At 39.8% G+C, this 25,549-nt stretch overlaps 1 protein-coding gene across 2 annotated transcripts in view; it reads right to left on the bottom strand.

Moving 5' to 3' along the window:
- MKNK1 (MAPK interacting serine/threonine kinase 1) overlaps positions 1–22,389 on the bottom strand; it is a 32,067-nt gene extending 9,678 nt beyond the window's left edge. The window contains exons 1-7 of one of the 2 annotated variants that reach the window (XM_024194319.2): positions 22,327–22,389; positions 15,823–15,928; positions 10,365–10,466; positions 9,374–9,471; positions 7,444–7,523; positions 6,167–6,240; positions 2,460–2,564 (exon numbers count right to left, since the gene is read on the bottom strand). In XM_024194319.2, coding sequence (XP_024050087.1) covers positions 2,460–2,564; positions 6,167–6,240; positions 7,444–7,523; positions 9,374–9,471; positions 10,365–10,466; positions 15,823–15,928; positions 22,327–22,389 — 628 coding nt within the window. Of the gene's footprint in view, positions 1–2,459; positions 2,565–6,166; positions 6,241–7,443; positions 7,524–9,373; positions 9,472–10,364; positions 10,467–15,822; positions 15,929–22,326 lie in introns of those variants that run through there. The other variant, XM_024194320.2, reaches the window with a different exon arrangement.
- Positions 22,390–25,549: the final 3,160 nt, after the last annotated feature.

Genomic DNA, 25,549 nt, shown 5'->3' with positions numbered 1-25,549 from the left:
CTTTGTAATTACTCCACAGTGCCTTGGAAGGAAAGCAGCCGCCTTTTAAATATTCATGCAATGATTTGTTAGCTAGCCATGGGGTTTCTTCCCAAGTGTGCCATGTGAGTGTTCGGGGAAACGATCATTCCCTTAAGTTTTAGAATATCACTAACTGGAAGATTAGTTGTCTTGTTGATAAGGAACATTTGCGTTAAGAAGTCACTAGCAGTATTTGCACCATGACAAAATGATGTGTGATAACACTGCTTTAATTTCCTGTTTACTTTAATGTTGTGTGAGCCACTTACTAATTATTTTAATGCCACACAGTAGAACCATAAAGTAAATGGGAAATCAAAGGAGATATTACTGCAGGTGATTCTGCAGCGATGTTCATGCTGTACTGCTCTTCACCAAATGACAAAATCCAGACCAGGACAAACAAAAAGTTGAGTCACTGTTTATGAAGCCATTTTGCAAAAGCTTCCCTTGTCTTCCCTTTCCAAAGGAAAGCGAATGATTGACAGTAATTACCAGAGCAAGAAATGAGCTGAGTGGGGAACTAAGCCATCTTGGATTTTACTAGTGACATTTCCCAACACTAAGTGCCTCAATATTAAATGCAAAACCATTTTTTTTTTTTTATAAATTCATCTACTTTTGCTAGACACGCTCACCTCTCCACGTCTGGGCAAACGTGAAGAAAGCTCAGCATGCTGACATCTGTGGTATGTCTTGAACAGGCAATACCACGGACAAGACAGTAACCTATATATAGGTTAACGTATGCTTTTACTATAACCTTAATTTCTGTACTTTCCCTAGATACTCTGCCTGAACTTCCTGTGGCTCAATTTACCCATCACTCTAAGCCATAACTCTCAAACCACGCCACACAAGGGGCAGATCCTCAGCTGCTGTAAACTGTCGTCACTCCATTAGAGTCTCTTCCGCAGCATTTACACCTGTAGATCGTTGCCTCACCTTAGTCATCATATAGCCAAGCTATTAAGATTAGCAATACATCTTTCTCCATAAATCAGTTCCATCAGCTGGTTAGCTAGCTTAAGATCGTCTCTGTATTCCACCCCACAATTTGACTTCTGTATTAAAGTGCATAGAGATATACAATATTCTATATACCTTAAGTCTGGCATATTATTTGTTCCTCAATTGCTTAACATTACATTAGTAGCCAAAAGCCCATGCTGTTGTACAGGTACAATTTGTAAAGTCACATGTGTATAAACAGCTAAAAATGGCTAAGAACTTATTAACTGGACATCAGACCACAAATCCCACTGATGATTGAACATGATGGTATTCTGAACAAAAACTTTCAACCATGCTTGTAGCTGCTTCCAACCCTTCACGCGGACTCAGACATTTTAGGCTTCAGAGTTACAATCTTGGAATTTTATTACATATATTCTTTACCTTTTATGGGCTTAATCCAGCAAGGTGCTGAGCGCTATGGCCCCACTCCAACAAAAGACTTAAGCACATGAGTAGCTCTGGGACTTAAAGATAAGCACATGCTTAAGTGCTTTGCTGAACTGGGGCCAGAGTGCTCTTTTGTCAAGATATTTCCTAAACCTATAGAGCATTTGCAATCCTGATTTGTAGGGTGGAACAAGGGCAAGGAGTAAATACCTTTATACTGTCCATTGTAGACAGAGAGATTTAATGTCTGGTTACATGCAATCTAATTCAGACACATCGATGGTGCAGTGATGAGAGCAGGTGTCAATAAACAAAGTAACTTAATTCAGATAGGACCACCAAACAGCCAAATGGTAATTGTTTTAATTGTGCCCATTGAGTTCTATGTCAATATATTAAAGCTGTGCAAAGCACATACAACATATTTAAATTTAGAGCTTGAGAATCCACCCCAAATTGTAAAAAGGATAGGGAACAAATTCTGCAGTGAGATTATTTTCCACAAAAAGACGTGCACATATTTTTGCACTTGTACAAAGTTCTACTGAAATCAGTTTGTCTTCAAGCAGGCATGAGGATTCGCTTGCTTGCAGTTACTAGCCTGGTTGGAGCCTTTAGGCTGGAGAAAAGATCTTGCTGTAAAAGTAAGCTGCTGTAACTGAATAGAGCTATTCTCAATAAATATTGTGAAAAGAATCCAGGTAAAACTGAAAGGAGACTGTAAAAAGTAAAAGTAGTTCTGTTCCAATAGCCATCACATGCTGGTTTAAGCACTACACAAAAACAGACCTAACTTTCCATATTAATTCTCCCTGCCTGGTGATTTAAATCTTCCAACAGGAGATACCCACTTAAACACAACTCTTATTAGAAAATGTTTGGGAAGATAAAGGAAATATGACATGACTGTAAAGGTTAGCAAAGTTAATGCTTAATTCTGAATATTTATGGATGAAACTTTGTAATTTGTTTTGCATGTAGAACCTCAATTAGGAGCACATAGAAAGGGTTTTTTTTTTTTTTTTTTTTTTTACCTTTTGTATGCAGAAAATCCAGAGCAGACGCAATGTCTCTTACCACCCTGCTGGCTTCCCGTTCATTAAAGTGCTTTCGCTTTTGTATGTGGGCTAGGATCGAACCTGTGAAAGTGACAGTCAAACAGAAGAAGAGAAGACTATTTGAAGCAGAGCTACTGAATGCAAATACTGCCAGTATCAAACACCAAAGGCCCTGCGTATATTGGGATTGGAGTTGTGTTAGCTTCAACCTCTTTGTAACTAGCACAGGTCTGATCCCAGTGTGAACAGTGCTAAAATTTAGAAGACTATTCATAATTAGATTAGAATAGGATTTCACGCTTGCTCAATTAACATGTTACATGGGTTTTGTTTCATTTGGTATTAGTATTTTATGGAAAACATGTCAATGTAACTAGGAACAGAAACTTTAGAATCCTTTATGCCTTTGATTATTCTTTGGATTAGCTTGCTAGTAACTAGCACATTTGGACAAAACTCAGAATGACAGAAAAAGGATAGAAGGCATACTTGATACACAGTCAGGGCCGGCTCCAGCGTTTTTGCCGCCCCCAGTGGCAAAAAAAAAAAAAAAAAAAGCTGCGATCGGCAGCAGCTCTACCGCCACCGTTTCATTCTTTGGCGGCAATTCAGCGGCAGGTCCTTCCCTCCGAGAGAGACTGAGGGACCTGCCGCCGAATTGCCGCCGAAAAGCCGGACGTGCCGTGCCTTTCCGTTGGCCGCCCCAAGCACCTGCTTGCTGTGCCTGGAGCCGGCCCTGTACACAGTTTTGCAAGAGTGAAAATCTAGCATGTTATAATGAACTGAAAGTGCACAAAAGATACCCTGATTTGGTAGGAAGTGGGTATTACTGCAGAGATGCAAATAGTCTGTATGTGTAAAATAGCACTGGCCTGGTAGTGAATTTCAAAAACGGATCTAACCATGGCCTAGCACGTGGACTGCTGCTGAACGTTTGCTACAGCACAGTGGGACTATACCTGCTGTGGTACAGAATGACCTGGGTGTCATCTAATTTTGTGTAACCTATGCTTGACTGGTGAATACATTTTGGCACTTTTGTCCCTCGGTGCCAAAAACAAAACCCCAACCTCTTCTTTTAGATGTGCATTTAAAACTTCCACTAAAGTCAAGGTGAGATGCTTTAGTGGAAGAATGTCCCACTCTGTGCTAGGTCTTGTTCAGGATTCCATTCAGACACAACACTAGTGAACGTAGATCAACTTTCAGACAATATTAGTGTCCCTTTAATATAGGGTAAAGACTTTTCCCCAAATAGGTTCAGATTTTCCTCCAACATAAAATCTTTCAAGGTTTACAGTTAATGTTGACCACTAGGCTCCTACCATACTAAATGGCCCTAAACGCCTTTTCTTTTTTTCCCCCCACGCACTCAGCACGATTGTTATATTTACTAGAAAGGTCAGGTAGTGAGGACCAAGGACAAATTCCTGCCTGTTGATATGAAATCCTTGAGGCAGTGCATGTTTATACACTGAGCTACTTCAGTCCTATTATTTTGAATTGGTAGATGCCCAGGAAGGAAACCTCACACACTGTACTATGTGGAGCGTGATGTTCCCCCATATTTATCCATCAGGCAGCTGCTGCCACTTTTGCATAGTGGCAACCCGTACTAGTGCCAAAAACAGACATAAAATAACCTTTCTACTCCTTTGCGAGATTCCCGTTTATTCATCCCAGGATTGCAATAGCTCTTTTGGCCACAGCGTCACACTGGGAATTCGTGCTCAGCTGATTACAATGACCCCTGAAAAAGATTCGGGGGCTGTGGTGGATAGAGTCCCCCATCCTGTAAGTATGGCCTCCATGTTTTGTTCTTAGATGTATACATTTACATTTAGACGTACTAAAACGCACATCTGTTTGCTTGCGCCCAGTTTACCAAGAGATCCAGGTCGTTCCGTATCAGTGACCTGTCCTCTTCATTTTTATAATTTCCTCATTTTTCTGTCATCAGCATCATCGCTGATAAAATTTGTTATGTATACTGTATCATTTGTTCAAAAGGGACTTTTGGGAATGGAGAGAGAAGACCTTTAGGATGCTTTGGAATGAATGATATGTACTGTAAAGTCAATCTCGTTCCACATTCAAGTGGGTTAATCATGTAAATAAAGCAAAAAAAAAAAAAGCTAGATTGAAACATAAGCAACGTAGACATTTTGTTTAAAAGCTCTCGGGCAAAGAGATTAGTGATAGTTGGAGAGTGTGTTTAACCAATTACCCGGTTATAGTAAGGCATGACTGCAATGGGAAAGTGCAAGTTATGCAACCCTCTGGCTAACTGCACAGCCACATAGCTCGGGCAATGGAGTCCCATACAAATATATTTGCAAAGTGATGTGGGAGCTGAATACAACCTTGCACATAAACCAAATTATAGTCAGAGGTGCCAGACACGCTGCTGAGGACAAAACCAGTCTCTGATGGAGTATATGTAGTGGTGCATGTCAGGCACAGGACATTAGAGCTTCACCCCTAACTCACATTATTTCAAGTGCGTTTCAATGGTACTAGTTTCAATACACAGATATAAAGCTTACACATAGACACCGAGTTCAGATCCCAGCCTCAGCTGGGGAGGTGGGCTGAAGGAGAGAGACCCTCTTATAACTCATAAGTACACACACCCACACACACACCCACAACTGATACAAGAGCCATACACACCGCCCCTTTATTACACTCTGATAAAATGGGTTACAAGTTATTTGGGAAGAGCATGGAAGGAGGGAGGCAAACAGAAAGGGGCCTCATGCTTTCAAAGCATGAACTTAATGTAAGACTGTTCCCATCTTCTATTTGAGAAAAGCCTTATTTAGTTAAACTCATATGGGAAGACTGCAATTCCTGCAAAAGACACAATTCAACATCATGGAGTTTTGGGACATTATCAGACAGCATTTTAAAAGGACAAGAGAAGCAGGTTACTTTTTGAAATATGTCATTACTACTGATGTTTCAAGGGAAAATTTGTATCTAGTGTTTTGCTAAAGAAAAAACGTGGATGAACACCGATACCCCTAGCACTGTCTCCTGTCAAGCTCCACTTTTGCCTGACTAGCAATGGCAGAAAACCCACTCCCTTGTGAGGTGGTTAAGACACCCTCCTTACTAACCCATCAGTTTCCATGTTGCTGATAACCAGTGCCCAAGCATACTTAATTGGACGAGCACTCAAAAGACTCATAAGCAAGCTGTTACAATTCAGTGTCATAAGCCAGAAGCAAAGTATTATTTGCAACAGCTCCCCATAGCTTTCCAGAAAAATAATAAGTCACTGAATAGCTACATCATATTATTAGGAGGTAAAATGCTGCCACAGAGAGTGCTGTGACAATGTGACAGCCTGACAATGTGACATCCGGAGGTGTCTGTATCTGCTAAGATCATGCAAAACATTTCTGAAATTTCATCCTATTTTCCCCCTTTCCCTATTGAGACTATTTGACTTGATAATTATACTCCAAATCTTCCAGCCTAACAAAGTTGAACATTTCATTATTTAACTATAAAGCAGAAGATTTATAAATGTATGATCAGCTACATCAATATGCACCTTATCATGCATTTAAAATAAATCCTTCATCCTCTGTCTTGAAGAGATCTCTTTAAAACACTGAAGCAATGACAGATCAAGCTAACTCTTAATAAAAATTCACAAATATGATGTACAATACCTCCTCGCAATTTCTCAAAGACAAGGTAATACCTTGTGTCATCTTCAAAAAATTCTATTAACTCCAAAATGTTCCTTAAAGAGAAAATAAAACAAGCAAACAATGGAAAAAGTGTGTTAAATATTTCTTTATATGCTAAAAATATGAAGTGCTAGAAGTAACCAAAAAATGAAAATACTAATTGGGAAATAGGTTATTTTTGTAGCCTGTGGGATTAAAAAAAATTGTATGTTCACCTTACACAGGTCAGATTCCACTACTTAAATCTGACATAACTGAAAAATAAAGCAGTCTACTAGGCAGGGTTATAAAGAGAGAACAGCTGAATGGTAACAGAGAAAAATGAGCTGTAATAGTTTGCAGTTAATAATTTGGAACAGCATGTCTGTCCTGAAGGCAAGAACAACAATAATTACTCGCCATTCTTCTCCCCTATAAGTCATAGAGTGGAACTTAACACTGTTTGAAGGAGACAGCAACATCTGTCTGGTAGACTTTGGGCTCAGTGTGATAACGAACAGGTCACAACTAAGTGTTGCTTAGCTAGGTTGTGTTCATTGTGGCAGAAAGTATAAACATCCCTTGTGTTGTAATTCTTAAGGCAACAAGGTCAGTCTGCATTTAAGTAAATATGAAATTCATACTTTGCACATTGTCATTAAAGTTTCATTTTTTAATCACTTACGTATTGGATGCACATGAATTGTTAGGTGCATACCAGAAATGGAGGTACAATGATACATCCCTCAAAGAATCTAACAAGTTCTACCAGTTGTTTTAGAAATGGCCTTACAAAAGCAGTTGTAACACCAGGCAGTATGAAAATGATGCTTAATGAGGTGGTCATTCTTCCAATTGCCTTTGGTAACTCAACATTATCTCCATCCCTACAGTATTTCCATGGTTAAATGTGTTTGTCCAGAGCCTGCCACAGTGGAGTGTAATCCTGCTGCAGAACAAGTAAACAATAAGGAACACTGCAAATATTGAGATAAATATGGGACTTTTAATAAATAAATTATAGGAATGAAAGCCATTTAACATTCAAGCATATTACCTCCATGCTGATCTGGCTGTCAATAAGTTTTAAAATTTCATTTTTCCCTCCCAATATTTTCTTAAACTTTCAAATAAAATGTAGTAGGCATGTGAGTTACACACCCAAAACATTAAGGCTAAATTAAAATGGATATGAAGGAGAAAAATGCACTTCTGTCCCTTCCTACACCACCAGTTCTGAGAGACACCTGCTAAAGACGAAAGTAAGCAATACTTACTTGTTACCCTGACATTGATACAATGTTTCTACTTCACGAAAAACACGACTCCGACTGTGTCCGGTATTTTTCTCAATTATCTGTTAAAAGAATTGGAATCTATATTTAAACATGGCTCTGTGGCCCGCATATACAGTTCTGGCTTTAGGTTCAGGAGGTCCTGGGTTCAAATCCCAGTCATGCCCTGTCACAGGGAAACATCCATGGCTTGTCTAATTTCACATGTGAAGACATTCGTCACAGCACTTAATGCAGCATGGGAAGGCATTCAGATACTACAGTAATGAGGGCAATCTAAGAACTGGAAAAGAGGAGAAAAAGGGACATTCAAAACCCAATTACCACATTTTAATTTTAAGTGGCCAGAAAAGGAAATCCTTTTGAGTTTTTACAAGAAAGAGTTTTATGGCATGACTCAAATCTAGCAATCAAAAGAGAGGAATTGGTTATTACAGGAATCTAATGACACAGTTTTGACTTCATTGCAAGATGAGAGTTGGTTAGTTAATTCAATAACTTTGCCAAGTGTGATGAGTTCACATGTCTGAGAACCAGACCTGTTCATCAATACCAGGAAGCTGCAATACAATTCTGCACTTCAGGCACTGCTCAGGGGAAAAAACAAAAGGGTGAGGACTGGAAAAGCAAGGGTGTGACAAAAAAAGTTGCAATTAAATGATAGATGTGTGGGCTGGAAGCTTGTGAAGTAGCTACAGGTTCTATCACTGGCTCTATCCAATATTACAGTTTCTCACTTTCACAAGCACAAAATTCACCCATAAAAAAGGAAAGCTCAGAAGCGAATATTACTGGTGAGGTATGTACCTTAATGTAGTTTATTCATAAAATTGTTAATGCTCTAGTCTCAGTTTTTAACCTCAACAAATCAAATGATAAAGGCTTTCAGTATCTACAGGGCCAGATTTTTAAAAGAGGCTTCAAAACAGCTTCCATTTTTGTCTCTCCAATATTATGTCACAAGTGATATAGTGTTTAGACAATCAGGTAGTGAGATGTCTAGATATTATCACTTACACTTGCAATTAATCGCTGCCTCAAAACTACAGGCACAAAATGTTTCTTTTTAAAAGCTGGTCGCAAATACTCTATAATTCCAAGGTTGGTGCCATTAAAGAGTTTGTTGCATCATAGCATTTATCTTTACCAAGGTATTTCCTACACGTTGAATGGGAAACAGCAGTAAATGTAACTATAGTGGTTAGTGGTGCACTCTGTACACTGAAGAGTCCTGTGGCATCTTATAGACTAACAGATGTATAGGAGCATCAGCTTTCGTGGGTGAATACCCACTTCTTCGGATGCATCCGAAGAAGTGGGTATTCACCCACAAAAGCTCATGCTCCTATATGTCTGTTAGTCTATAAGGTGCCACAGGACTCTTTGCTGCTTTTACAGATCCAGACTAACACGGCTACCCCTTTGATTCTGTACACTGAGCTGCTCTGTCAAAAGCTCAGCTATTTAATAGGCCACCTTGGACTACTTGCCAATCAGAAATATAGAAGCAATGTGGCAGATGACAAGCTATTCAAACAAGTTGAAGAAAAATGCTTCCGATGGACCTTTTGCCTCCACTTTTATAAATGAAAACACCAGCTGTTAGAATTCCATTCAAAATAGGATGGAAAGGAAAAGACAGGGAGGTCTAACCATTATAGGGTATATTATTTTGTGTGAACTCTGTCCACTGCTACAATATTTCAGTTCGTTCCAGAGGGCATGGTACAGAATGTCTATCAATGCTACTTATCACCAGAACTGACCGTTTTGGGTTTTGGTTGTTTTTTTAAATAAAGAGCCCTCCATATTCCTTACTCAATTATTGCAGGTACTCTATCACTGATTCAGTGTGAGGAATAAGATATGCAGACACAAATGAAAACACTCCCTCCTTGAATTTTATACTTACTTTTACTGCATATTCTTGCCCATTTTGCAGACTAACAGCACCTTGAACCTTGGCATATGCTCCCTCACCAAGGAGCTCAGCAGTCAGCTTGTACAAGTCTGCCAGAAAAATCAGCACAAAGCAAACATTAGCAGAAGTATTTTGGTGAATTGTAAAGACAAGCTACTGTTTTGATGAGCAGCCCTAATACGACGGCAACTATGAGAACTCCCTTGGTAATAAACTGGGGAAGTTGCATTTATGCAGCATTTTCACTTAGATGCATCAGCTTTACTTACACTTCAATTTTTATCTGTTCTGATCACCACCCAAACAACACGGAAATGGATTTCCTTGTAAGAGTGAAACAGCAATCCTATTAATATTAGAAAGTGTTTCTAACTCAATGAATGCTGGAATCTCAACTACTTTTCTTATGTTCTCAGTATCTTACCTAATTAGGGATTCAAAGATGGAAAACCGAGGGCTGATTTTCTAAAGAGGACAATGTTTCATCATTTCTTAATCAGAAAATGCTCTAGGTTTAGCAATCTATAGAATAAATACCTCCTGAAGTTTAAATATTGAAGCTAAAATGATATTTAGGGTAACTACCTCGAGTTTTTGGTTTTCACTCAGTGCTATTTTCCGCAGGTGTTTTTTTAAATTGACCAGTTCAGTTACATTGAGCTGTTCAAAAATGGTTTACATTTGCAGGTACATGTTACTTAACAGAAACAATTTGTATGCAAATATTCTAAAAAACAAACACTTGTTTAGATGTTCTGCACCTTGCCTATTCTAAAAACAAATTTACAATGGAAATACAAAGGCAAAGAGCTCACTATAAGGAATAAAGGCACTGAAGAAAACAAGTGATGAAGAAATAAAAGATGAAGCAGTGTTAAATTTTCACTGCACTGGCGAACAGCAATTATTTTGCTTAGAAAATTGAAAGGGGCCAAGAGGACACAGACATTATAAATCAGAGACACTGTAAATTGACACCAACCTTCAAACTTCCCTGGGAGATGGTCTGTGGCTCTGGTCCTCCTTTTTTTCTTTTTCTTTTTGCCGTTATCTACTATGGTGAGAGGCTGACTGCTGACCATCTCTGTGTGGCAGAACAAAGGCAGCTTAAACAAACCTACCCTAAGTTAGGAGGAAATCAACAGGGGTTGCATGTGTGGTCTTAAACTATCCTAAACGTTCACTGCTTTTCTTCATCATTATAGGCGGACATCTCTCCACCAAAATCAGAAGAAAGCAAAAAAGAATTTGGATGCTAATTAAACACGCACACGAAGTAGTGCTGGTTTGATAAGTAGGACAGAAATACAAGCAATTATCATGCATCTACTGTGAAAGTAGCTCCTATTCCTGCTACCACGGTGTATACTAAGTCAGCCCTGCGAGCAGCACTGCTCAGACTGCTGCAAGAGCTACCATCACCTAACAAAGATCCCGGGGGTTAGCAGAATTCAGTGCAAGTACACAGGTGTTGGCAGAGAGCTACAACGTTTTTTATACTTTTTCCAAGTCCTTTTGTTTAAAAAGAAAAGGGGTTCCCATAGCAGCAATTGGGAGAGTCGAGGAACAGGAAGGCACAGAGTCTCAGACTGGTGGGGAAAATGGAGGAACGTAGACTAGACTTGTAAACAAGACAATTAGCATACCAAATCTGACTACTGTTCCATTTCAGCTCATTCCCCAGCTCTGAGTGTGGACATGCTTCACAGACATGTGCAAGCCATAACAAACAATTACACAATAACCTGTCCATAGGGGATGTTTCTTTCTAAACACAGATCAGTGGTTTGCTTATGCCCTGATACACAAGTGTTCATACCCTTTATATATTTTGTTCTCATGTTATGTAACTGTGGATTTTATCCCTATCAGTGTCTAGTCCTCATTACCTTCTTATTATGCCCTTGTTTGGACTCAACCTCACTCACTCTCTGCCATTAATTTGCATTGTGTACAAAAAAACCCCACATCCTCTTGTTCTTGTACTATAGGAATGAGTAACTAGGAGCATCAGATTTCCCTTTTGTATCATGACCCTTTTATTAGTCTCCTCTCTAAACAGGCCTAATCTTTTCAATATCTCTGCATGTGTAAGCTTTTCCACGCCTCTAATCATGACTATCCATGCTGACAGATACCATGCTAGCTAAAATCAGTGTTCAAACAGTTAAGCACTGTTTTGCCATAACCTTGTCAACCATTTTCCAGAATTCTTGTAGGTAGGATTCCTAAAGAATGAAATGCAAATAATTCACTGTTTTACTTTTTTTTTTTTTTTTTAAAAACATAACATACTGCTGTGTCGTGCCACAGAAAACAGAAATCCCTGTAGCAGGTAACATTCTGAGCATACTGGCAAAAGGAAGCAGAGTAGATGTTAAGGGGATTTTATCAACTTAAATCTTTTTTTTCTTAATTAACCAATTTTTAAAAAGGCTCCAGTTTCTAATGAAGCACCCACTAAATAATACATCTTTTGAATTATTATTGATTTTAAAATAAGGGTTTTTCTGCTCTCCAGTGATGTTTGTAAAGGTCTTTTCAGAATAAGAAGCTATGCAAGTTAAGAGTAAGACAGATTACACAAAGTGCTGTCAAAGGCACAAAATAAGATGGAATACAGAGAAAAGCATTTTTCCTGCCAACACTTTTCAGTGATAGTAATTATGGGAGTCACTTATAACTGCCATATGTTGTGTACAAAATTTTCAGACTAGAGTGATTTGGAAATTGGTGAAAAATCTGTGTCCCTTTAATGTCACTCATTGAAATACTTAATGCATCACTCAAAGCCACAATCATCTTTCAAGTATCAGAGGGGTAGCCGTGTTAGTTTGGATCTGTAAAAAGCAACAGAGACCTGTGGCACCTTATAGACTAACAGAAGTATTGGAGCATAAGCTTTCGTGGGTGAATACCCACTTCGTCAGACGCATGTGGTGGAAATGTCCAGAGGCAGGTATAAATATGCAGGCAAGAATCAGTCTAGAGATAACGAGGTTAGTTTAATCAGGGAGGATGAGGCCCTCTTCTAGCAGTTGAGGTGTGAACACCTAGGGAGGAGAAACTGCTTTTGTAGTTGGCTAGCCATTCAGTCTTTGTTTAATCTTGAGCTGATGATGTCAAATTTGCAAATGAACTGAAGTTCAGCAGTTTCTCTTTGGAGTCTGGTCCTGAAGTTTTTTTTGCTGCAGGATGGCTACCTTTAAATCTGCTATTGTGTGTCCAGGGAGGTTGAAGTGTTCTCCTACAGGTTTTTGTATATTGCCATTCCTAATATCTGACTTTCATCTTTCAGTCTCATCTTCTGATCAATGTTACTTTAGATACACCGCAATGAGACTAAAACCTAAGCTTCAAAGAGATGGTTCCTCACACCAGAAAGTAAACTAGTCATTTAAATGTAAGTTGAATTAGTGAAAAGTTGACATTTCCAACTTGCGTTCTGTACTAAACTTGTGCACAAACAGGGACGCAAGATTTGTTAATTAGCTTTTTGTTCTGCCTGTGATCTGATTAGGATACCTCTGTATGACGACACTTAGTTTCCTTTTCTGTTGAAACTTTAAGCAAGGAGGAAGCTCACTGCAGTTTTGTTCTCATTAGTCACTCTGTTTTGATAAACCACTTCTATGCTTAGGCCCCAGTAGCAACTTGAATGACATGAGAAAACCCTTTATCCCAGCAACTTGTTTTGGGGCCTCACCTCCTTAATGGAGTGTTCTTTGGAGTAAGTGTTAACAAGAACAAGCCTTTACACTAGTAAAACTGGATAGTTTAATGGGAACAGTCAACTCTGTCACCCAATTAATGGTAATTTTATATTACGGTTTCAGAGGTTTAACCTTCTCCCACAGACATGACTCCCCCATCTTCCCAGCAGTTGATCCTGGGCCTGGTATTGGAGGTTCTAGAACAGCGGTTCTCAAACAGTGGGTTGCAACCCCATTTTAATGGGGTCGCCAAGGCTGGTGTGGGCCCTGGGCCCTAGCAAATCTGAAGCCCAAGCCCCACTGCCCAGGGCTAAGGTTACATGCCCCCTGTCCAGGGCTTCATCAGCTTTGGCCCCTCCCCCGCCCAGGGCGGTGGGGCTCAGTCTTCGGTTCCCCCTCCTGGGGTAGTGTAGTAATTTTTGTTGTCAGAAGGGGGTCATGGTGCAAGGAAGTTTGAGAACCGCTGGTCTAGAACACGAATGCTAAGTTAATACAGTGAGTGTATTCATTCACTCTGTTTTTTAACTGTCATTTTTGGCAGAATATTTGACCTCTTGATAGAGTAATGGGTGAGTAAAAATAACCAGCCATTTTCCAGTCAAGTACACAAAAAATTGCCTATTGGGAGTTTGCCTAGATTGTTTATATACTGGTTAAGAAATGAAAAACAGAAAAAATTAGTTTTCATCACAGCAAGAAGTTAACCTCAGGGTGCCAAAAAAAAGTTCTATACTAGGCCTGGTGTTTACTATATAAATTAATGATTTGGCAACTGTGAATTTTGTCACTTCAGTGCTTCACCACTAACAAAACCCAGACTAGTCAACATCAGATGAATGAGGCACTTCAGAGGGACCTAACCAAGCTAGATGAGAGGACAACATAATGGAAGATGAAATTCACTGTTGATAAATGCAAAGTTATATGCCTTGGAGGGAATAATTTACACTGAGTTAGTAGTTAATTTAGAAAGAACTCTGGGCATCGCTGCAGATAGCTCAATAAAGACCCAGTCTGCTCAATGTGCAGCAGTAGTCAAAAAAAACAAATAAACCCAAAATGTTAGGATGCAAATGGAATGGGATAGAAAATAATAGGTCAAAGGTATGCCCTCCTCCACATTACCGTGTTCTCTTTTTGCAGATTCATCTCAAAAAGGATACAGCAGAACTAGAGAGGGTTCAGAGATTGTTGACAAGAATGATAAGGAGCATGGACAAACGTATATAAAGAGAGATTGAAAAAAGAGTGGGATTGTTTACCTTAGAAAGTAGATAAATAATAAGTATACAAAAAATAGCAGAATAGATAGTGTGAACACAAGTTCCGGATTTACTTTCTCTCATAATATGAGGCGACATTCAGAGAAAAAGTCAAAACTGATCAAAGCAAACACTTTTCCATACAACACACCATTAGCCTGTGGATTTAGCAGGATTAAAAAAGGATTTAGCATTTATGTGGATAAGTTTTGTAAGACATACAGACACATGCTTCAGAGCATATGTCAGCCTCTATCAAGGTTAAAAGGAAACTTCTGGGGGCAGGATATCCCACAGCTGCCTACTGGAGGGTTCCAATGAAGTAGCTGGTATTGGCCACAGTCAATGCCAGGATGCTGAACTATCTGGACCACTGGTATGACATATTGGCCACTCCTACATACAGGTTAGACTTGAAACACCTACACAACACTTAGCTACAAAGGCTAGAATTTATTTAGTTTCAGCAGAAGCTAACAACATTCAACCAAAAAAATTTCTTACTCACCAGTAAGAGGACTTTTTAAAACCCCGTCTACAGTATAGACTAGTTCCTGCTTCCACTGAAATCAATGGGAATTCTTCCACTGACTTCAGCTGGAGCACTCTCAGGCCTTCTGTCAACAGTGAAAACAAAGACATACTATGCCCACTGACAAGAGATGACAGAATCTGAGAGAAGCTATGGTTCAAACTCTCATTTTCCCTTCTGTTGGGTCTAGGCATTGCAGCTCTCATTGGAGCCAAAGAGGTGAAGCTCTCCTCCTCAGGTGTAATATCAAGGGACAATGGAGCAAGCTAAGGGGAGAATACATTTTGTAGCAGTAATTCTGCCTGAGCCTCAAGTACTGCTGCTCTAGTAAGTGCTAGGGTTGGCAGGCCAGCCAGCTGGCCCGGGGTTAACGGTGAAGGTGTGTTAACCGATAAGACTGATGCTTACTGGTTAACCTTTTACATCCCTAGTAAGTGTCTACACACAGGTAAGCTTACTTAGTATTAGAGCCAATGTTAAATACATACAATATTTAAAGTCCTCCATGGGATAGGTCCTGGATACATGAGAAAAGCCTTCTCCTTCCACAACTATGGCCTCCTACAACACTTACGTTCCACTGGATCAATGAATCCATTGACAAGAACAGCACTCATGGGTGCCGAAGACAGAATTTCAGAGAGGTGGGAACAAGAACACAGAACACACTACCAGAAAAGGTAAAAATGACCATAGCTGTGCATTAAGTTCTGGAAGCAGTGAAACCTAACTGTTGACATAGCTTCGCCACAAGTAAGTACTCCTCTCTCACATGCAAAAAACCCAAACCAAAAAAGCCTTAATTCTAATCACCGGGGTTGGAAAGACAGGGATATATAATTATCTCTTAAATCCGGGGTGGGGGGGGGAGGGCAATTGGGTACTACAGCAATGGACACCAGCATAAGAATTTGAGAGATAAAAAGTGGATACCTGGTCTGTGTTGGATTGACTTCACTGGAAGAAGGGAGTTTGGGTAGACAGGCTGATTACCATTTGCTTCAAAAACAGGACTTGCTGAAGTAGGATTATTTTGTAACTAAAAAGAAAAATAAAAAGCATATTCAGAGTCACAAATCATTTACCTTTGTTATTTATATTACAATAGTGCCTAAAGGCTCCAGAGATCGGGGTCCTGTTACTCTAGGTTCTGTACAGACACACAGCAGGAGGAGACCCTGCAAGGCAGAAAGAGACTGTATTCCCAGTTTACAGATGGGGAGCTAATGCAGAGTGAGCTTAAATGAACTGCACATGAAATCAGTGACCGACCCAGGGAACTGAACACAGATCTCCCGAGTCTTGGGCCAGTCCTCAAGCACAAAGCCAACTTCCCCCAAGGAAATTTACTATCTTGTTTAGATTAGGAGTACAACTTCTCACTCTCCATAGACATGTACAAATGAGAAAGCCAAGAGTCAGAAAGACAACCTTCGCATACTCTGGGGCAGCGCCTCAGCTGACACAAAACTGCCATAGCTCCATTATCTTCAATGGAGCTACAACAATTTATACCAGTTGCGGATCAGTCCTGCACTCTCGGCACATTCCTTACATTACTGATAAAACAATTAAGTGGAGTCCTAACGTTATATTCCAATTGCCATAGCATCAAGGGATAATGATTAAGGAGAATCACACACTCCACCTCCCATTTGAAAATGCCCTGGTGACAGACACAAGAGTCTCCAAAATGACCATATAAAGACATAAATTGCAACCAATCTGGAAGGCTCTGACAGACCATGAGAGTGAAGCTAGGGATCTTCTATTGAAAAGCAGGGCCACCAATGCGCAACAATTTATCCCTAGCAACCAACAGTAAAATAGTCCCAGATAACAACGGTCATGGCAAGGCATTGAGAGAAAGAGAGGAATACAAATAGTAATCCGGAGCCAGACTCTTTGCAGTTTCATAGATTATAACCAATGTTCTGAATTTCACCTGGAAATAAATCAAAAGCCAATTCAGAGAACAAATAGCTGGCACAACACACTCAGCCCACTGAGGTAAGTAGTTAAATAAGCACGACAATACATTGGACAATAGAATTTCACTATAGTCACAGGTAACCAGTGGAAACAAGTGAAAAGACTCCCTTCCAGAACTGCAACTCACTAAGATCTTTAAGACTTTCTAGCCAGGGCTTAAAAATTCATATCCTGTTTCTGCTGGCTAATAAGCACCAAGCAGGTGGCCCTCCCTAGTAGAGTAGTCCAAGCATTCTAAATCTAATAAAAACTTTTCTTCTTGGGATTTTGGTTTGTTTACAGAGGCCAAACATTTTCAAGCCAGTTTGCATACAGCTAGACTAAAATCCAAAACTAGGCACCTGAATAGAAGTGGCCTGATTTTCAACAAGATGCTAAACAACTTGCAACTCCCACAGAATTCCACCGCTGTTATTTGGGCTCAGCACTTTTGAAAGTCAAGCCATATTTTGACACCGAGGAGCCTAACTTTGGGCATCCAGAATTAAATCTCTCAGAAATTTTCAGCCAAGAAACTTACCTACATAACCCACAATTGCAAGTGTCAGCCAAATAGGACTGGCTTAGCAGGTGTTGATCTTGCTGGAATACGCTAACGGGGTGAAGTCACAGAAGAACAATGCTACTTTGTTACAAACACTTGTGAAAACGCTTAAGCACAGGGCATTACAGGCTGCCAAATGTAGAGAGAGGAACTGGTTCAGAGTGAAAAACATATTATTCATTACAGCACTCTGTTAAATCATGTCTCTTTCTCCAATCAAGTCAATTGGTGCAACATAGGGTAGGATTCAAAGATACACAGAAGGAGGGAAGATACGCGTTTCAAATTCTGTCAAAGAAAAGGCATTGCTACTGTTCACTTATCTATATTAATAATTTGACAAATCACTCTAGTAATTAAAATTGCCTGTGGGTCGTGTAGGGAGTGCCTCCGCGATCATAGTTAGTGTTGGACACTGGTGACCTAAACAGCACGATGAAAAATGAGCCAGAAAAAGATCCCATACCACATACATTCCTGACAAAATGTAAGACTAATATATTTTGGGATGAAATTCTGAAAGTCTACATGAAGTCTGACTAATCTGGCTCTGTGAAAAGATAAATGTGATAAAATCTACCGTGGCCAGCTGCAATCCAGCCCAGCCCAGCCATAGCCGTTAATGAAGTCTAGTGACCCTGGCTGCAGGGGGTTTTGAGCTACAGCAACTCCTCACTTAAAGTCGTCCAGGTTAACGGTGTTCGTTGTTACGTTGCTGATCAATGAGGGAACATGCTCATTTAAAGTTGCGCAATGCTCCCTTATAACATTGTTTGGCAGCCGCCTGCTTTGTCCACTGCTTGCAGGAAGAGCAGCCCATTGCAGCTAGTTAGTGGGGGCTTGGAACCAGGGTGGACTGGCAGCCCCCCCCCCCCCCATCAGCTCCCCGCTCCCCTAAGTTCCCTGTGCATCAGCTGCCCAACAGGCGATCAATTGCCAGCAGTTCAGCTGTCCCTCCCCCCACTGCCATGTGCTGCTCCTGCCCTCTGCCTTGGAACTGCTCCCCGAAGCCTCCTTCTTGCTGTGCAGGGGAAGGGGAAAGAGGGGGGCTAATTTCAGGGCGTTCCCCTTACCCCTACTCCTCCCCCGCTTACCCCTTCTCCATGTAGAGCAGGGGGGAGACACAACAGGGCTCAGGACAGAGAGAGCTGGCCGCAGCTGCTGTCTCAACTTCCTGATCTTTTTAAAGGCAATGTACTTAGAGTGTGATGTCAGCATACTTAAAGGGGCAATGCACATCTCTACCTCTCCCCCACACACAGGGTGTGTGTCTCTGTCTGCCATGCTGTCTCCCCTCCCTCCATTCGTGCTGCCTTGTAGAGTGTGAGGCTACATTAACAACAATGGGTTAACCCTTGAGGGCTCAGCTGAGTGCTAGTTCATCATTTAGCAGTAAGGCATTCCCTGGGAAATAGCCCACCCTCTTCCACCCTCTGACTTGGCCACCTCAACCAAGCTTCACAATCACCATTGCTGTGTACAGTATTAAATTGTTTGTTTAAAACTTATATTGTGTATACATATATATAATATAGTTTTTTGTCTGGTGAAAAAAATTTCCCTGGAACCTAACCCCCACCATTTACATTAATTCTTATGGGGAAATTGGATTCGCTTAACATCGTTTCACTTAAAGTCACTTTTTCAGGAACAAGCGAGGAGTTACTGTACTTAATCAGCATAAGAATGAGTCCAGTGGCCTGCCCTCTACACTTCCTCTGCAATGGCCTCCACACTGCCTTTGATCGCCCATCTTCCAAGTGTACACTGAATGGAGAGGCCAACCCTATCGCTGCTCAGCTACCCACCTCTCTTGCAAGGTAACCATGGGGTTTGCGTGGCATGGAGAGTCAAGTCCTCTCACAATGGGTCAATCTCACACTTTTCAGGCTAGCACAGATTGATTTTTTAAATGGATTCCTCCCATCTCAAATCTGTTGTTACTTCTCCAAGATAACTATTGGAACGCTATTAGAGAACACAGCGGAATATAGGACAAAATATTTGCCGTTTTTAAAATTTAAATTTCCTCTTGGGAGAAGGTCATGTACTTTTACCACAAAATTTATCGCCACTGATTTTTCTGTAGCGGAAATATATCTATATTAACATAGGCATTTATACAGCTTTTTAAAAGTGTTCAGAATACCAGCCAGGTAGGCAAGGGTAATTATTTCTATTGGCCAGGTAAAGAGGCAAACAAAGTAAGGTTAAGTGACTTGCACAAGATAATACAATAAGTCAGTTAGCAAGGGCAACAAGCAAGACTCGAGGCAACTTAAAAAGAACACTGAAAACTATTAAGTTTGTTTATTTTGGGGGGGGGGGGGGGAAATGGGAAAACCAGTGACCTGGCTGCACTCAACTGCAAATCAATATTAAGGATGAGAAAGGCATAACAGCAGCCAGTGTTTCATTCAGCAGAAAAATAAATATGAGAGGGTCAGTCTCATGCAAGGGTTCCCTGGCATATCAATTGCTTAATACATTGAGGATCATCTCCTTTCCAGTTTCCTTCAGAGAAGTAAATACGTTGGACTAACAAGAAAGGCTGCTTAATGCTACTGATCAAGGGAAATAAGGACTCATTGATAAGCAGTCTTCATCATGTTTCGGTAAGAATTAAGTTATACAGTTATTTTGGAACTCAAGAAGAGTTATTTCAAAAAGACAAGACAACAGTAATAATACTTAATTTGACTTAAGTCAATTTCTCTGATTCTCAAATCAGAAAGTTGTTGAACTGTTTTAAATTACAGAAAAAAATATACAGGATAAGTCAGTTTTGACAGCCACTTATGAAAGACTAGCATTATGATGTTTTTCTCCATTTGATTGCTTAGGGAACGCTCTTCATGATCTCAGAATGAATCATCAAACTCTAATTTGGTCAGCGAATTTCCTATTACTCAAATATAACCAGAGATGGAAGCTTTCTAGGAAGTGGACTTCGAATTTTTGGTTGCTTTTTAAAATTTCATGCACCTACAAGTAGTTTATTTCCTGCTCTTAAGAGACTCCCTCAAATCATATATGATGATATCTCTTACTGGAAGTTAAGCTATACAACATACTTCCTTACTTAGGCCATGTCTATACTAGCGAGCTTACAGCGGCACAGCTGTACCAATGCAGCTGCATCGCTGTGAGATCGCATGTGTAGCTTATCTATGCCGACAGGAGAGAGCTCTCCCATCGACATCATAAAACCACTTCCACGAGTGGTGGTGGCCATGGGAGAAGCTCTCCTGCCTACGTGGCATCCTCCACACCAGTGGCGTTTGTCGATGTAACTTGTGTCGCACAGAGGGGTGTTTTTTTCCACAGAGTGACATAAATTACATCGACAAAAGTGGTAGTGTAGACAGCCCTACCTATAGTTAAAATATTTATTGGTGGTAAATTACTAAGTGCTAGAAGATAGAAAGTGATTTTTCCCTTGCATTACCTTTCTGTACTTTTAATTCTGATTCTTTAGAAAGAGTGAACCATGTTAAACTCCATCTTGAATGCTTTAGGGTATGCTGCCTCGATCAAGCAGTAATGATCTTTTCTATGGTGTAAAGGAATTCTCCCTTACCATAATTAGACTCCTCTTCTAAAAACAAATTCTATCATTTGTATATTCCAATAGTTTTACATTATGAAAGTTCAATGTTCTTTACAAAAAATAAGAGGTTTAGTTTAGCAGTAAGTCGTGACAAATATTCACTGACAGAGTTTAGACTTGCTATAGATGGAACAATTTCAGATTAGCATAGTGACAAGAAATTACACAGGTTCCTGAAAGTAACACGCTAATAGAATTACCATTATTTTCAGTAGAGTAACTCTGAAACAATATGTAATGTCTCTCTCTGACAACCCTGGAGTTTAAAATATTGTAGTTTTCAAAATACTGGATAGTTTAGGTAAAAGCCACTACTAGCTTTGTTTTGCTTGTATGTAAACTAGTAAAGATAGATAGTAATACTTGTATTGAAATGAAATACCAATACCAAATAGCCATTTACATTTGACAATTTGTAACCAAGCTAACACCACTTTACCTTTGTCATAACTAATTTTCAGCTATGGAGTCATAATGGCTGATCAATAATCTAGTTAATATTTAAAACTGAGTATTAATTTAGTATCTGAGCTGAAAATTTTCAGTTTAAGGCCAGCCAGCAAGATTTCATATATTTTGTTCCAATCATTTGCAATTTAGTCACCAAAATTTTTTTTAAAAGCCCCCAAAGCTGGAACTGGGAGAAAGTCAAAATGGTACTGAAATGTATTTTTTTTTTAAATTAAGTCTAAATTTACTAGCGAGCCAGCTCAAACTTTGCAATATTGATACCAATGATGCCTTTTCTGCAATTTGTATTTTTCAAAGTCTTTACTCAGTTAGAGTTAATCCGAGCTGTAGCCCACATCACGTGTACAAACACACTTACTACCTTTGAGCCAGTTCTCATATTACAACAACTTGTTTTCATTTACAGAATTCTTTCCACAGACCATCAGAACTACAGCAATGCCAAAAATATTTTTCCAGTAAGGCACAGGCTCTGGCTATGTCTACACTTAAACCATTACAGTGGCACTGCTGTGAGCTGCTGTAGCATTTCGGAATAGCCACTCACTACAGTGACAAGACGGGCTCACCATAGTTAATCCATCTCCCCCAGAGGCGGTAGCTAGGTTGACAGAAGAATTCTTAAGACTGCTTTTAAAGTTAGCTAAAATATTTCTTTCAAAATTAAGAGTTCTAAAACTGTCTGCATACTGGAACAAGCTTTCCCCCAAAACTGAGAATATACAACTTCAGAATGCATGCAAGTGTGAAGACACATGGATCAAACATAATGGGAAACTTGTCAGCAGTAAGAGTGACGTTAATACTCTATATGCTTTACCTTAGAAGAACAGAGGAAGTTCTTCAGTTCCGCAATTTTATTTTGCCTCACAATATCCGGCATCTAGAAGGAATAAAGAAGAACTTATTTTTGAAGAATGTCAAAGTGCAGTCCTTATTTCCTCAGTCATCAGAACATACACTGAAAAACTCAGATGAGTTTCTACATGTAGTCTCTTTATTTGAAAAAAGCTTTTAAGGCCATTTAACTGAGCAGAAATATAAAAATATTTTAATCACTATTGTTTTAAATTACATGTACAAGAGCTCCTAGCATCAGAGTAGATAGGGCTAAGTTTTGGCTACTGAACAGCCTTTTGAGATAGTATCATACTTCCATGCAGGAGTTGTTAACAGTATACTGTTTCCGTCATGCATTTGCTGTGATTCGTCTTATACTGCTTTAAAAGAACACAAAAGATAGTATTTGGTAAAAATTCTAAGAGATACCTGCATTGAAACTAAACAGCCGTTCAACATGTTTCAGAGGGTTTGCAATTCTTAATTTTAAGATAGAAGAAAAATATAGTAAATACTGAACTCCAAGTAGCAAGGATTAAAATTAGGGCTGTCGATTAATCGCAGTTAACTTGTACGATTAATTCAAAAAACTGAATTGCAATTAATTGCAGTTTTAATCACACTGTTAAACAATAATAGAATACAAACTGAAATTTATTATAAATATTTTGGATGTTTTTCTGCATTTTCAAATATACTGATTTCAATTATAACAGAATATAAAGTATACAGGGTTCACTTTATATTATTTTTTATTACAAATATTTGCACTGTAAAAACAATAGAAATAGTATTTTTCAATTCACCTCATACAAGTACTGTAGTGCAATCTCTATTGTGAAAGTGCAATTTACAAATGTAGATTTTTTTTTGTTATGTAACTGCACTCAAAAACAAAACAATGTAAAACTTTAGCTCCCGCAAGTCCACTCAGTCCTCCTCCTTGTTCAGCCAATCGCTACGACAAAACAGTTTGTTTGCATATATGGGAGACAATGCTGCCCACTTCTTATTTATAATGTCATCTGAAAGTGAGAACAGGCATTCGCATGGCACTTTTGTAACCAGCATTGCAAGATATTTACGTGCCAGATATGCTAAACATTCATATGCCCCTTCATGCTTCGGCCACCATTCCAGAGGACCCGCTTCTGTGCTGATGACGCTCGTTAAAAAAATAATGCATTAATTAAATTTGTGACTGAACTCCTTGGGGGAGAATTGTATGTCTCCTGCTCTGTTTTATACCCGCATTCTGCCACATATTTCATGTTATAGCACATGTTCGTTTTAAGAACACTTTCAGTGCAGATCTGACAAAACGCAAAGAAGGCACCAATGTGAGATTTCTAAAGATAACTATAACACTCAACCCAAGGTTTAAGAATCTGAAGTGCCTTCCAAAATCTGAGAGGGACGAGGTGTGGAGCATGCTTTCAGACGTCTTAAAAGAGCAACATTCCGATGCAGAAACTACAGAACCCGAACCACCAAAAAAGAAAATCAACCTTCTGCTGGTGGCATCTGACCCAGATGAAAACGAATGTGCATCGGACTGCATTGGCTTGTTATCAAGCAGAACCTGTCATCAGCATAGACGCATGTCCTCTGGAATGGTGGTTGAAGCATAAACGGACATATGAATCTTTAGAATATCTGGCACGTAAATATCTTGCGACACCAGTTACAACAGTGCCACGTGAACGCCTGTTTTCACTTTCAGGTGACATTCTAAACAAGAAACGGGCAGCATTAGCTCCTGCAAATATAAACCAACTTGTTTGTCTGAGGGACTGGCTGAACAAGAAGTAGGACTGAGTGGACTTGTAGGCTCTAAAGTTTTACATTGTTATATTTTTGAATGCAGTTATTTTTTGTACATACTTCTACATTTGTAAGTTCAACTTTCATGATAAACAGATTGCACTACACTACTGTATTAGGTGAATTGAAAAATACTGTTTCTTTTGTTTTTTACAGTGCAAATATTTGTAATAAAAATACATATAAAGTGAGCACTGTACACTTTGTATTCTGTGTTGTAATTGAAATCAATATATTTGAAAATGTAGAAAACATCCAAAATATTTAAATAAATGGTATTCTATTATTGTTTAACAGTGTGATTAATCGTGCGATTAATCACGATTAATATTTTGAATTGCTAGACAGTCCTAATTAAAATATCTAAAAAACACAGTAAATATTTATTTTAACAGTGAAACATAGGGACAGGTATATTTCCCCATCTTCCGCCCCCACCCCCCCCCAAATATATTCTTAAGAGGAAACATCAATTTGATCACAGCACGTCTCTCGCGTTATATACATTACAGAATACCCTGAGTTTGATGCTCTCATGGAGTAGTTATACACTAAGCAATAAGAGTCTTCCATGTTGTTTTATGTTGCAAAGATGGGGCTCCAAGACTTGAAGCTCCTTCACGTAGTACTCAGCTCTCAAATGTTCAGCTATATTGCTGTACAGCATAACTACAGTTTTATTGTATTGCTTCTGAACTGATAATACTAGGATGTAGATTTATAGCAGTGGATGCAAAACACACCTTCAAAAAGTTGCTACAGTTCTGAATACTTTTTTTTTTTTTATACAGATTTTTAAGTGAAGCCCTGGATTCTTATCTTAGAACAAAAGGCCAAATTCTCCAAGATCAGAAGAAAAAGAAAAACCTTCACTCTGCTAGCAGAGTCCAATAGTCCCAAGAATGGTTGGGGACACCATTGGCCAAGCCCAACAACAGTCAGTTGTCAGGCTGTTGTAACCTCTGCAGCGGCAGTGAAAGCCAAACCCACTCCGTCCTTACTCAAGCTAAACTCCCATTCCAGTTCCATTTACTGTCCCAGCCCCCACACTGGGGCGCCCAGTCCCACGAGGTGGTGCGGGAAGGAGAGGGCGCCCCGGCCTGGGGAGGATGAGAGGTGGGGGAGAGGACCCCAGCCCCCACACTCGGGCACCCCAGCCTAGGGGAATAAAGAGTGGGGGAGGGGATCCCAGCTCCCACGGTAGGGCAGCCCGGTCTGGGGGCAATAAGGGGTGGGGGAGGGTGCCCTGGCCTAGAGAGGGGATAAAGGGTGGGGGAGAGGACCCCAGCCCCCACACAAGGACGCTCCGGCCTGCAAGGGGTAAGGGGTGGGGGAGAGGACCCCAGCCCCCACACTAGGGCGCCCCGGCCTGGGGGGGG

Source organism: Terrapene carolina, unplaced genomic scaffold (genome assembly GCF_002925995.2).
Source record: "Terrapene carolina triunguis isolate 2854851 unplaced genomic scaffold, T_m_triunguis-2.0 Scaffold110, whole genome shotgun sequence".
Classification (NCBI taxonomy): domain Eukaryota; kingdom Metazoa; phylum Chordata; order Testudines; family Emydidae; genus Terrapene; species Terrapene triunguis.
The sequence above is the reverse complement of the archived record's forward strand: the minus strand, read 5'-3'. Positions and strand labels throughout refer to the sequence as shown.